Source organism: Bos grunniens, chromosome 7, assembly GCF_055505025.1.
Source record: "Bos grunniens cultivar Pamir isolate PY7600 chromosome 7, Bosgru_T2T1.0, whole genome shotgun sequence".
Classification (NCBI taxonomy): domain Eukaryota; kingdom Metazoa; phylum Chordata; class Mammalia; order Artiodactyla; family Bovidae; genus Bos; species Bos grunniens.
The window spans coordinates 5,417,207-5,431,127 of record NC_141171.1 but is presented as its reverse complement, the minus strand read 5'-3'; the positions used below and the strand labels follow the sequence as shown (position 1 = coordinate 5,431,127).

Genomic DNA, 13,921 nt, shown 5'->3' with positions numbered 1-13,921 from the left:
GAGCCCATGGGCCGCAACTACAGAAGCCAACTCTCCCTAGAGCCTGTGCTGCACGAGAAGCCACCACAATGAGAAGCGGGAGCACGGCAGCTAGAGTAGCTCCCGCTCGCCACTGCTAAAGAAAAGCCCGCAGAGCAATGAAGACCCAGCACAGCCAAAAGTAAATAAAATGATAAAAAATTCAAGTGTTGATCAAAAAAGGAAGTATATTTAATTACATAGATTGTGGGGGGCGGGGAACAGGAATTCCTGTAGCTGCTGTTCAGAACTTGACCGTGAACCAAACCAATCATTGGTGATAAGAACAACACTTATCAAGCGATCACCAGTACATCAGGTGCCCACTGAGGGTAATGCAGTTAATCCTTGAAACAACATCAGAGGTGTGAACTGCGATACCCATCTACAGAGAGGAAAATTGAGGCTGGGGGCGGTTGAGTGACAGGAAGAAAGAGCCTCTAGTTTGCTTTGCTTCTCCTCACAATGCCCTAGGATGCCCCCCAGATAGACTGAGAAATGAAAATAGGGATCTGGCCCCTGGGTGTGTGTTGGGGGGAGGGCAGATAGCGGCACAGCGCCCACAGAGACCAACCTTCCTTTCTTAATTTTTCTCCCTAACCTGCACGCCACACTCAGCTGTGGTACATATTTTTATTCTTTATCTTGTTTTTGGCCATTTCCGCCATTGCTATGTCAGCTCCCTCCTAGCTGGAGCTTTTGGTTGTCATGGTCACAGCTGTGTCCCCGGTTCCCAACACACAGTAGGTACTGATGAATGAATGAGTGATGAATGAATGAATTCAGAGGAGGAACCTTAGGAAGGTTGAGAGCAGGGACAATTGGGGACAGGAGAGGAGGGGGGAATGAGGCTAGCGCAAGGATGGGGTGGCACCTGGGGTACGGGGGAGCAGGTGGCTTGCAGACATCTGGGGGACAAAAGGACAGAGGCAGAACTCTTGCCAGCAGAGCCCTGGAAGGATGGAGGTGCCAATATGGAGAAGGGAATGGTCAGGATGGCGGAGCTCCACATGTGACAGCCAGGACAGCCCAGGAGGGGCAACCTGATATGCAAGCCGAGGATTGCATGAGAAGCCTGGATTAACAAACTGGTCCAGGGCACTCAGGGGCGGCCTCTTGAATCAGGAACTTGGCTGCACCTAATTGAATGATGTGACAGAAAGGGAGCGCCACCTGGCTTGAGATCTCTGGTCCAGAACCAGCTTATTGGGTCAGATTCCTGCTTGGCCCCGGGGGGGTGGGCAGCCAGGAGGGGTGCGCAGGGGCAAGAGGGTGGGTCAAGGGCGCAGCAGAAACCATGACAGCACTTGCCAGGCAGGTGCTGTGCTGTGCTGCGCTTAGTTGCTCAGTTGTGTCCAACTCTTTGCAACCCCATGGACTGCAGCCCGCCAGGCTCCTCTGTCCATGGGGTTTCTCCAGGCAAGAATAGTGGAGTGGGTTTCCATGCCCTCCTGCAGGGCCTCTTCCCAACCTAGGGATCAAACCTGGGTTTCCTGCATTGCAGGTAGATTCTTTACCATCTGAGTCACCAGGGAAGCCCAAGAATACTGGAGTGGATAGCCTATCCATTCTCCAGGGGATCTTTCAGACCCAGTAGTCAAACCAGAGTCTCCTGCTTTGCAGGCGGATTCTTTACCAGCTGAGCTAGCAGAGAAGCCAGGTAGGGCCAAAACATAAAAACAAAACATAAAACAAAACATAAAAACAAACAAACAAAAAAACATTTTTAGACAGAATACACACACACACACACCCCCCCCCCCAAGTGTCCATCCCTCTTCTTAGCTGCAAGGGTCATCCTGACCCAGGCTTTGGCGACAGTAGCACCAGGTCCCAAGGCCAGGGCTCTTCCTATCACCCTCCCTCTCCACTTCACCCTCCTCTCCTCTCCCTTCTGTTCCCTGTCCTTCCTACTGCCCCTCCTCTGGATCCTCTCCTGCCCTCGCAGGATTCATTTTGTGCACCAGGCTCTAAGACTTCTTTCCACTGCCTGTTCCCTCTCTGAAGCCTGGAGAAACTGAGACCCAGAGCACTGAGTTCACACACAACAGGAGGGGTACAGCCAGCAAAGACAGAGAGCCCCTACCACCCCGGTACAGACAATTATACACCTTTTAAACTGCCCAATGGTTTCCCTGATGGCCCAGTTATAAAGAATACACCTGCCAATGCCGGAGATGCAGGAGATGTGGGTTTGATCCCTGGGTCAGAAAGACCCCCTGGAGGAGAAAATAGCAACCCACTCCAGTGTTCTTGCCTGGAAAATCCCATGGGCAGAAGAGCCTGGCGGGCTACAGTCCATGGGGTCACAAAAGAGGTGGATACGACTGAGGATGCACGCACCAGACTTCCCAACAACCCTACAAGCTGGGGACTATAATTAGGCTCATCTTGCAGATGGGGAAACTGAGGCCAGAGTAGTAATGCCCAGGAAATTTGCTTACACCACCACATCAATGTCCTAGGCTATTTGGCCTCAGCCTGGCAAAGACAGGCAAAGGCTCTTCTGCCATCTAGTGGACACTCACGGCAGCACCGTTCGAATGCAGTCACCTCTCACGGGCCAGTGGGCCGTGGGCGGGGCCAGAGTCAGGAAGGTGCAAGCCTAAGGCCTTGACCACCCTTTCTCTTTCATGTTCTTCTCCCTCCAAGCGTTCAAATTTTCACACTCTAAGTGTCCGCCTGAAAGGCATCGACTGACTAGTCTCCCTCCTGGGCCCTTCAGCAGAGAAAGACCCCAAAAGGTGGGCAGGGGAGGGGAGTGACATTAATTCGATGCATACAAAAAATTAAAGACCACAAATAAAGGTAATTCTGTAATTATAAAAAAACAGCATGCATGCATAGTTCTCCTTTTGTCTCAACTGATTTTAAAAAGCAGTTGTATAAAAATTATTAATTTTATTTGAGGGCTTATAACATGTAGAAAAGTAATATATTTGTCAATAATAGCACAAAGGAGATGAGAGGAACAAAGCTGTATTGAAATCAGGAAATAACACCAGGTAGTAATGTCACCCAAAGTGGGATCTGGCTGTTCGCTGCTCAAAAGCCAATAAAAAGGCAAGTTGGTGGAAAAGCAAGTTTGCTTTATTTTGGATGCTGGCAACTGGGGTGAAGGGGAGGTGGATTCCTTCCAAAGGCTGACACCCCCCACCCACTGACAATCAGTGGGCGAGAGGTTTTATAGACAGAGGGAGGGGGCTGCATGCAGAAAGAGCACAGCCAGCTCTGACAGTCGTCTTCAAATTGGTCGCTCAGTGGTCTGCAGCGTCACCCTGACTGTTTCTGTACAGTTAATCTTCAGTTCCAGGGTCAGTTTGTTCCCAAGTCCTTGAGGCCAGTTCTCGAAATCGTAACAGCTTAGCTTATGTCATGGCTAGGGTCTGGTTATCATGTAGTTCACGTCTTCCACCTGGTAGAGATTTCAGTATCTTAAAGACAGCACACAGCATACTGCTCAGAATATTATTTACAACCCGTGAAGAGGAACTAAAAGTCCTTGACTGTGTTTAATGACTAAACTGTTACTGTTTAGTCTTGTTGAACTGTTTCCCTTTGTTTCTGCATTTTATCACTTCTCTGATTAAACTTATTCTTTGGCTAAAGTTTTTTTGTCACAGACAAAAGGCAGACAGAAGAGCATAGGGTCCTGCTCCATTCTGGTAATTCTAAGTGACAAAAACAGGGAATCGAACCAGAAATTCAAAAAGAGAAAACCAATGTAACAACTCTAGATATTTGCCCTCCTTTATTTTCTTGGATTCTTTATCAAACACATAACTGCATGGAGTAATCATTATAACAATGAATTATTTGTTCTGTAACACAGGTGGATGCAATATGTAGAACAATCATAGCATAATAATAACAATAATAGCATGGGCTCCCCTGGTGGCTTAGATGGTAAAGAATCTGCCTGCAACGCCAGAGACCTGGCCGGGTTCCATCCCTGGGTCGGGAAGATCCCCTGGAGAAGGGAGTACAAACTCCAGTATTCTTGCCTAGAGAAGTTTATGGACAGAGGGGTCTGGTGGGCTACACAGTCCAGGGGGTCACAAAGAGTCAGAACTGAGCGACTTTCACACATAATAATAGGACAAAATGGGGAAGAGGAAATGAGATATGTAAGATCAGCATTTCCATATATGTCCTTAAAATTTAGGCAGCATAGAGACTTCCCAGATGGTCTAGTGGGTAAGGCTTCGTGCTCCAAATGCAGGGGCCCAGCTTTGATCCCCAGATGAGGAACTAGATCCTACATGCATGATGCAACTAGGAGTTAGCATACTGCAACTAAGACCCAGTGCAGCGAAAATAAATCAATATATATATTTTTAATTTAAGACAGCAAAAATCCAAGGAGATTCTAAATTGAAATGCATATGGTAAGCCCCAGAACAGTCACTAAGGAAATAACTCAAAATATATACTGAAAAAAATCATTAAAGGAAGTAAAATGTTATGTTAGAAAATAGTGGCTTCATGCAACAGTAAGCAGTAAAGAAATAAACAAGTGGGACTACATCAAACTGAAAAGCTTCTGCACAGCAAAATAAACCATCAACAAAATGAAAAGACAAACTCCAGAATGGGAGAAAATATTTGCAAACTCTATGTCTGACAAGGGGTTAATATCCAAAATACATAAAGAACTCAAAACCCAAAGAATGTGATTTTTTTAAATGGGCAGAAGAACCAAATAGAAATTTTTTTCAAAGACGACATCCAAATGGCCATCAGGTACAGTGCATGAAAAGATGTTTAAAGTCACTGGTCGTCAGACAAATGCAAAGCAAAACCACAATGAAATATCACTTCACACCTGTTAAAATGCCATCAAAAAGACAAGAGTGGGACTTCCCTAGTGGTCCAGCAGTTGATTCTGAGCTTCTACTGCAGGGGCTGGAGCTTTCATCCCTGGTAGGGGAACTAAGATCCCTCACGCCCTGTGTGTGTGCTTAGTCGCTCAGTCGTGTCCGACTCTTGCAACCCCATAGACTGCAGTCTATGGAGCCTGCCAGGCTCCTCTGTCCCTGGGATTCTCCAGGCAAGAAGACTGGAGTGGATTGCCCTTTCCTTCTCCAGGGGATCCTCCTGACCCAGGAATTGAACCCAGGTCTCCTGCATTGCAGGCAGATTCTTCACTGACTGAGCTATGAGGGAAGCCTCCCTCATGCCCTGCATTGAGGAAAGAAAGAAAAAAAGACAAGAGAACAGTTGGAGTTTCGAACATGGAGGAAAAAAGAACCCTGTCACACTGTTGGCAGAAATGTAAACTGATGAAGCCACCTATGAAGAGCAGTTTGGAGGTTCCCTTAAAAAATTAAAATTAGAACTACTATGTGTGCTAAGTCGCTTCAGTCATGTTCGAGTCTGCAACCCTGTGGACCATAGCCCACCAGGCTCCTCTGTCCATGGGATTCTTCAGGTAAGAAAACTGGAGTGGGCTGCCATGCCCTCCTCCAGGGATCTTCCCGACCCAGGAATCCAACCCATGTCTCTTACAGCTCCTGCATTGGCAGGCGGGTACTTTACCACTAGCACCACCTGGGAAGCCCCATATGATCCAGCAATTCCACCCCTGTATATTTATCTGAAGGAAACAATAACACTCACTCTCATATTCACTACATATGAAGTAGCAGACATCTATGCTGTATCAAGGGAGAAGGCAATGGCACCCCCACTCCAGTACTCTTGCCTGGAAAATCCCATGGATGGAGGAGCCTGGTAGGCTGCAGTCCATGGGGTCGCTAAGAGTCCGACAGGACTGAGCGACTTCACTTTCACTTTTCACTTTCATGCATTGGAGAAGGAAATGGCAACCCACTCCAGTGTTCTTGCCTGGAGAATCCCAGGGATGGGGGAGCCTGGTGGGCTGCCGTCTATGGGGTTGCTGAGAATCGGACACGGCTGAGAGACTTCACTTTCACTTTTCACTTTCATGCATTGGAGAGGGAAATGGCAGCCCACTCCAGTACTATTGCCTGGAGAATCCCAGGGATGGGGGAGCCTGGTTGGCTTCCATCTATGGGATCGCACAGAGTCGGACACGACTGAAGCGACTTAGCAGCAGCAGCAGCAGCAGGCTGTATCAAGGTTGCTGGCATCCTGCCATATCGCTTAACCACTAAACTACCATTGGAACAGCCCACATGTGTTCTATAGGACGGATGGAATGGTTGGTTCTCTGTTGTTAGCTAGTGCTTTGCCTTAGTAATAAATATGTGAGGCCTTTTCTGGGGGAAAAAATGGGCAGGAGTTCCCTGGTAGTCCAGTGATTAACAGCCCACCTGCCAGTGCAGGGAACACAGGTTCCATACCTGCTCCCGGAAGATTCCATATGCTGTAGAGCAGGTAAACCCACGCACTACTAAGCCCACATGCTGTAACTAGTGAAGCCCGAGTGCCCCAGAGCCCAGGCTTTGAAAAAAGAGAAGCCACCACGCTGAGAAGCCTGTGCACCACACCTAGAGACTAGCCCCCAACTCACTGCAACTAGAGAAAGCCCACACACAGCAAGGAAGACCCAGCACAGTCAAAAATATATAAATAAAATAAATGCTTTAAAAATGGGCAGTGAAATTGAATAGACTTTCTCCAAAGAAGATACAGGTAGGGTCAATAAGCACAGGAAAAGACGCCCAAAAGCAATGAAAATTGCTTTTCAGCAAAAAGCAAATCAAAACTACAATGAAATGCCACTTCACACCACTAGGATGGTTATAAGAGAAAAATAATAAAAAGCATCAGTGAGGAGGTGGAGAATTGAAACTCTCACACATTGCTGATGGGAATGTAAAATGATACAGGCATTTTATAAACCACTCTGGCAGTTAAACAGAGAATTACCAAGGGACTCAGCAATTCCACCCCTGGCAATATCCAAGCAAAATGAAAACATACATTGACACAAAAATTTGCATGGAAATGTCATTATTTCCTTATCTACAATAGCCAAAAAGTAGAAACCACACAAGTGTTCATCAGCTGAAGAATGGATAAACAAAATGTATCTACACGATAGAATATTACTTGGCTGTAAAAAGAAACAAAGTATTGACCCATGATATAATGTCAATGAACCTTGAAAACATTATGCTAACTGAAAAAAGGCAAACGCAAAAGATCTCATTTTGTGTGAGTCCAATTCCCCAGGTGGTGCAGTGGAAAAGAATCCGCTTGCCAACGCAGGACATACTGGAGTCGGAGATACACAGGTTCAATCCCTGGGTCAGGAAGATCCCCTGGAGGAGGAAATGGCAACCCACCACAATATTCTGGACTGGAAAATTTTAGGGACAGAGGAGCCTGGTGGACTACAGTCCATGGGGCCCTAAAGAGTTGGACATGACTGAGAGTGAACATGCATGCAATTATGTAAATGTCTAGAATAGGGAAATCCATAGTGGTATAAAGCAGATTCCTGTAGCCTAGGGCTGGGGAATGGGGAGGGAATGGCAAGTGACTCCTAAGAGTAAGGGGCTTCTTTCAGGGGGGAAGAAGGGAAAGTTCTCAATTTTATGGTGATGTTGCACAACTGTGTCTATATGCTGCTCCTGCTGCTAAGTCACTTCAGTCGTGTCCGACTCTGTGTGACCCTATGGACAGCAGCCCACCAGGCTCCTCCATCCACAGGATTCTCTAGGCAAGAATACTGGAGTGGGTTGCCATTTCCTTCTCTAATGTGTATATATATGTATGTATGTAAATGTAGTTTAAAATAAACATTGAATTGTACAACTTACATGTGTGAATCGTATGGCATGTGAGCTATAACGTTTTGTTTTTTTTTAACTGACATTCCCCTTTATAAAAAAACTGGCTGTGCTTGGTCTTTGTTGTGGCCCTCAGGGTTTCTTCCTGTTGCAGAGCACAGGGCTCCAGAGTAAGTGGGGATATGGGTTTATGTGTCCCACCCCATGTGGGATCTCAGTTCTTTGACCAGGGATCAAACCCACTCCCTTGCATTGGAAGGCAGATTCTCAACCACTGGACCACCAGGGAAGTCCCTGTGAACCATATCTTAATTAAACTTATTAATTTTAATTAGCAAAATAAAAATTCTAATTGGGCTCAACTATCACCTCCTCCAAGAGCTCTCTCTCCTAATATAAACCCTCCAGTTTATCCTCTTTCAGGATATCTTTATATCTTTACAGCCTGACTTCGTGAGTTCTTTCCTTTTCCATCCTGGGTCTCCCCTCCAGAGGAGCCACTTTTTTGCCTAAACAAATTGCTAAGCCCAGAGCTTCCAAAGGTGGGGCTGCCCCTTGATCATTTTTAGCAGCCCCATAAACCCCCACCCCCCAAGCCCCAAGCCCTACTCCGCCTCAGGATCTGTACTGGAAACAAGCAGATGGGGTTTGAATATTTGCTACTATGAAACACAGATCAGATCCTCCCATAATAATAATTACTATTCCATTGCTTAATGAATGTTTAGTGTGTTTGCTAAGTGTGTCTGACTCTGCGATTCCATGGACTGTAGCCCATCAGGCTCCTCTGTCCATGGGATTTACCAGGCAAGAATACTAGAGTGGGTTGCCATTTCCCTTTCCAGGGTATCTTCCTGGCCCAGGGATGGAATCTGCATCTCTTGGCAGGCAGATTCTTTACCACTGAGCCACCAGGAAAACCTTTAATGAATGTTAGCACTTGTTAACTGCTCTGTACCTGGCCTTTCACACAAGTTGAGTGTGAATGAGTGTTACGTGCTCAGTCCCATCCAACTCTTTGCGACCTCATGGACCGTAGCCAGCCAGGCTCCACTGTTTACGGAATTTTCCAGGCAAGGATACTGCAGTGGGTTGCCATTTCCTGCTCCAAGGGATCTTTCCGACCCAGGGATCTAACCTGTGTCTCTTGGCGGGTGGATACTTGACCACTGCGCCACCTGGGAAGCCAGTATGGTAACATTACTAGGAAAAAAAAACACCAGTACTATTTCCATTTTGGGCTTCCCTGGTGGCTCAAACGGTAAAGAATCCGCCTGCAATGCGGGACTCCTGGGTTCGATCCCTGAACTGGAAAGACCCCCTGGAGGAGGGCATGGCAAACCCACTCCAGTATTCTTCCTGCTGCTGCAAAGTCGCTTCAGTCGTGTCCGACTGTGTGTGACCCCATAGACGGCAGCCCACCAGGCTCCCCCGTCCCTGGGATTCTCCAGGCAAGAACACTGGAGTGGGTTGCCATTTCCTTCTCCAGTGCATGAAAGTGAAAAGTGAAAGGGAAGTCGCTCAGTTGTGTCCGACTCTTCGAGACCCCATGGGCTGCAGGCTACCCATGGGGTCCTACCATGGGTACCAGGCTCCTCCGTCCATGGGATTCTCCAGCCAAGTATTCTTCCATGGGGTCGCGAAGAGTCAACACGACTGAGCGACTAAGCACACATTCCCATTTTACAGAAGAGAACGCTCAGGTCCTGGAGCCTCATCACCGGGACGATGATGCACACAGATAGATGTAAAGGCAGGAACCTGGAACCGGCCTCCGAGACCGCCCAGTGTACCTACAACTCCCGGCATGCCGCGCGCACCGACGCTCCCTTACGCCTCGCTAGAACAGGAGGCCTAGTTGCGCTGCGTCTCGGGAATTGTAGTCTCGCCGCAAAGGGAGGCCGGGCTCTGAGAGGTTGGTGGATCTGGAGTTAACGAACAAGCAAATCTTATTGAGCTCGGGGCTGAGGAGCCAATGGGCTTGCGGCATCGAAAGGGAGGGACTTCCGGCCGCGAAATCAAGGTGAGCGGCTGCGCGAGGGCGGCCACTTCCTTTCCGAGGGTGGTGGCGGTCGTGGGTAGAGCGCCATGAAGGCCTCAGGGACGGTAAGGCTGGCGCGGTGGGGCAAGGAGTCAGAGAATGCGACGCGGACTGAATCGGGGGTTGCGGGAGGAGGCATGGGACACCCGGGGAGTGCGCGTTCCGGTTAGGGCCAGTGCGCCGAGGTCCCCAGTTGCGGCCAACATGGCGGCCACTGCGGAGCCGCGTGGGGAGGCCAGAGCGTGGCCCGGGCCGGCTCGGGAACCGCGGGGTCCGGGGAGTCCGAGTCTCCTTTCCACAGAAAGAGACAAATTGAGCGGCGTGGAAACACGCGCCACGGGACCTCATCGACCTTCCGAGCCTCAGTTTCTCCTTTTGCGAAGTGAATATGGTGCCAAGGGTGGGAGTTGGCGGGCAATAGTGTTGTGTTTTCTTGGTATGGCTGTAAGAGAAATAGAAGAAAATTATTATAACTCGGGGCTGACATGGGGAGTGGGAGTCTTAACCGCTGTGGCAGGTGATGGGCAAAATCAGCGTTAGGGCTCAGAGATGAAAGAGTAGACCCTGCGGAGAAGCATTTTGGGTGGGTCATTCTCAGCTTTCCAGCTCCAGTTTGCACACTGGAAAGGGGTCTGACCGCATCGGTCCCTTCCTGAATGGGTGGTCTGGGAGGCCGATGAGTCAGATTGAGAGGTTAAAGTAAGAATGGAGTTTGTGATGTTTGGGGTTATTTTCTACTGACATTAATTAGTAAAATGGTGATGAGCCATTTTGTGGAGATGGCTCCTTTCTACTGTATCCCAGGATTTGAACGTAGCAGATATCATCCCTGTTGCATCTGTACAAACAGAGAGCTTCTGCTTGGGAGTCCAAACCTCTTGGACTGCAACTGGGAAACTGAGACAGCTGCAAGTCATGACCTAAGTCCGGGAAACCCATAGCTGGGCAGGGAGCTGGATTCTTGTCCTGATTCTGCCTGGAGTTGGCTGTGAGATTACCAGCCGGTCAGTCTCCGGAGTCCCGAATTTTCATTTTGACAGGTTGTTGTGTACTAGATGAGGTGTTGGAGGAAGGAGGCAACCCCCCCCTCCCCCCGGTCTATGCCTAGCTAATGTGAAGGGAGAGAGGGGCTGAGAGCCTCACCCAGCTTTCCTGAGCCAGGGCAAAGGGCATTCAGGCACCTGGGTTAATCCTCCCCACTCTCACTCCTTTTTATGTGGAAGGCTTGGACACTGGAATGACCCCCAGTCACCCAGATATCCCAGGAAGGCGCTGGGGTGGGACTTGACCCTCTCTATCCCCTGATCCGGTTGTCAACAGGCTTGGGGAAGGGAGCAGAGTGAGTCTCCGCAGTCGCCTCTAGACTTTGGGTGCTGGTCCCCACCTCTAGACTTCGGGTGCTGGTCCCCAACTCAACCACTGTTTCTTTTTTAGCTTCGAGAGTATAAGGTGGTGGGGCGCTGCCTGCCGACCCCCAAATGCCACACGCCACCCCTCTATCGCATGAGAATTTTTGCACCTAATCATGTTGTTGCCAAGTCCCGCTTCTGGTACTTTGTGTCTCAGTTGAAGAAGATGAAGAAATCCTCGGGGGAAATTGTCTACTGTGGACAGGTATGGGGTGTCTGAAGCTGGGTGGGATTGGGGTGAATTTACACTTTGCCATGGGGCATCTGTCACCCTTCAGAGTTAGCAGACTTTACAGCCTCTGATCCTGTTCCTTTGTGGTCTTCATGCCCTACATTAGGATGGGATAGGTGGCTTGGTGCCCTTTACCTAATGAGAAAACCCTGGGCTTCATCTGTAAAGTGGAGGGGGCGGTGCTGGACTCTGCACAGTGAGGCTGCATTGGGTAACTGATGGTTTTATGGCCCAGATGGTCCCAAGAGAATTGTTGGTTGGTTGGGGGGATTCCGAAGTTTTGTCGGTCCCCGTCGGGGGAGCATCCCAGCCTGGACTGCCCTGCATCCCTCTGGTTAGCGTGGAGATTTCCCCTCAGGTGCCTGAAGGTGCTGGGACTGGGAGACGGGCAAGAGAGGTCCAGGGACTGGACCATCCTTCGTAGCTTTGGAGGCAGAGGTTCAGGAATGGTGGGGGGCCCTGGTCGAGGCCCACTTGTTCTATCCTCAGCCCGTGTCCTCTCCTTGACAGGTGTTCGAGAAATCCCCCCTGCGAGTGAAGAACTTCGGCATCTGGCTGCGCTATGACTCCCGCAGCGGCACCCACAACATGTACCGGGAGTACCGGGATCTGACCACTGCCGGCGCCGTCACCCAGTGCTGTAAGCCGCCGGGCCTCTGCTTTAGACTCAACAGGGCAGGCACCTGCAGCTCAGTCTGACACTTCCCTATCAGACAGATGCACAGGAAATGCAAGAGGCTTCTTGGGCTAGGGGGCAGTCCTCAGGGATCGAGGCAGGGGAGGTATTTGCTTTGGGTTAGGAGTGGAGAGGATGCCCCAAGTGTGCCTTTTTCTGGAACCTGGCAATAAGTGGACTTGGGCCGGGGGTGGGTGGAGAGGAGGGGGTCTGGTTCACCAGCACCAACTGCATCTGAACCTCCTCTTGAGGTTTAAGGTCAGCCCTTATATAGATGCAGCTACCTCCCAGAAACCTAGTCCAGCCCCTGTCCGGGGATGGGACCTGGCATTAGCAACCCTGGGTGCTCCCAGCGTATGTCACCTGCCGGGACCAGAATCCAAGCACCTAAACCCAAGAACTGCTGTTTCTTGTAGCAGTGGTTTAAACAGAGGTGCTAACAGCAAATGTTACCTCGTCGCCTTTGTGGGGCTGCAGCCGTGCCCCTCAAAGTGAATTTGGAGGTTCTACACACTTGGTAGCCGGAGCCTGCTGGGGCCAGATGCTTTGGCTATTTGGTCCCCGAGTGCCCTCCTTCCCCACCCATGATGGAAAAGTGTACACATTCACCCTGCCCCCTCCTGGTCTCTGCAGACCGAGACATGGGCGCCCGGCACCGAGCCCGGGCCCACTCAATCCAAATCATGAAGGTGGAGGAGATCGCAGCCAGCAAGTGCCGCCGACCCGCGGTCAAGCAGTTCCACGTGAGTGCCCTCCGGGTCCTGCTGGGCGGGCTGGGCTGAGGGGGCTCTCTTGGAACACCAGACTGGTCTGGCAGCTCCCCCAGCCTTCGGAGATGCAATGAGGCAGCGGGTTTGACGCAGGAGCCCAGTGGGGGGTGGCCACACCTCAGTGGTCCCTGGGAGACAAGGTTAAGAGCCTTCCACCACCGCCACCCTCCCTTACCTGCCTCTTCTTGTCCCAGGACTCCAAGATCAAGTTCCCACTGCCCCACCGGGTCCTCCGTCGCCAGCACAAGCCACGCTTCACCACCAAGAGGCCCAACACCTTCTTTTAGGTTCAGGCCCTCTGTCCCCAGGGCTGCACAAATAAAACTTAGTGGGAAAACTGAGTGCCCATATACACTTCTTGTTTTCTTTACACACCCTGCAGAACTCAAAAGGGTGCAGCCAAGCTGTGAGTGCGCTGGGAGGGGTCCTCTTCTCCTTGAGTAGGGGCCCAGCACTGGATTCTCCCTAAGGGGAGGTGGTCTAGGAAGGGCGAGCTCCTCCCCACTCAGCTCTCTCTTCATTCAGTGCCATCAGGCAGCTCTGCTGTGAGCTTCGGGGTGTGCTGCAGGCCCCAGCTTTGGCCCCAGATCTGGTTTGCCTGCCATGTTATATGTATTTCTCAGCTCTGTGCCACCCCCCGCCGCCCCCCCCCCCCCCAATCATTTCTTGGTGGTAAAAGGACAGCTGCACCCTGGGGGAAAAGCCTGTGGGTTTGGTTCTATTCCAGGTGTGATCTTCCCTACCTAGCCTCCAGTCCTGTTGTAGATCCTCAGAGCAGGCACAAGGGGGCGCCCAAGAGCGTTGTGCGCCTGCTATGCTAGCTTGTTTCCCCTCCGCCAGCTGGGGGCCCCTTGAATGAAGCTGTCCTAATCCCACCTAGGAGGCCACGGTCTCTCAGTGGGCATCTGTCTACTTGAGGCCTGGGGAATTCCAGGCATGAAGCTAATCCCACCCTGAGCTCCTCAACCAGGAGGCTGAGGCACAGCTAAGAATTCAGTTCTTGGTGGTGTCACCTTGGACAATCCAGGCACTTTGTACCTTGGTGTCGTCCTCA

General features: G+C 50.4%; 1 protein-coding gene and 1 non-coding gene across 2 annotated transcripts; both read left to right on the top strand.

Annotated features, from left to right (window-relative positions):
• Positions 1–9,790: 9,790 nt before the first annotated feature.
• Positions 9,791–13,208, top strand: RPL18A (ribosomal protein L18a). Its single transcript, XM_086408453.1, has 5 exons — positions 9,791–9,845; positions 11,215–11,394; positions 11,932–12,061; positions 12,731–12,840; positions 13,062–13,208. Exons 1-5 carry the CDS (start codon positions 9,828–9,830, stop codon positions 13,152–13,154), a joined length of 531 nt encoding a protein of 176 aa, XP_086264579.1. The 5' UTR covers positions 9,791–9,827; the 3' UTR covers positions 13,155–13,208.
• Positions 12,478–12,611, top strand: LOC147368125 (small nucleolar RNA SNORA68). The gene has a single exon (XR_015168687.1). It is a non-coding gene; the product is annotated as a small nucleolar RNA SNORA68 (small nucleolar RNA).
• Positions 13,209–13,921: the final 713 nt, after the last annotated feature.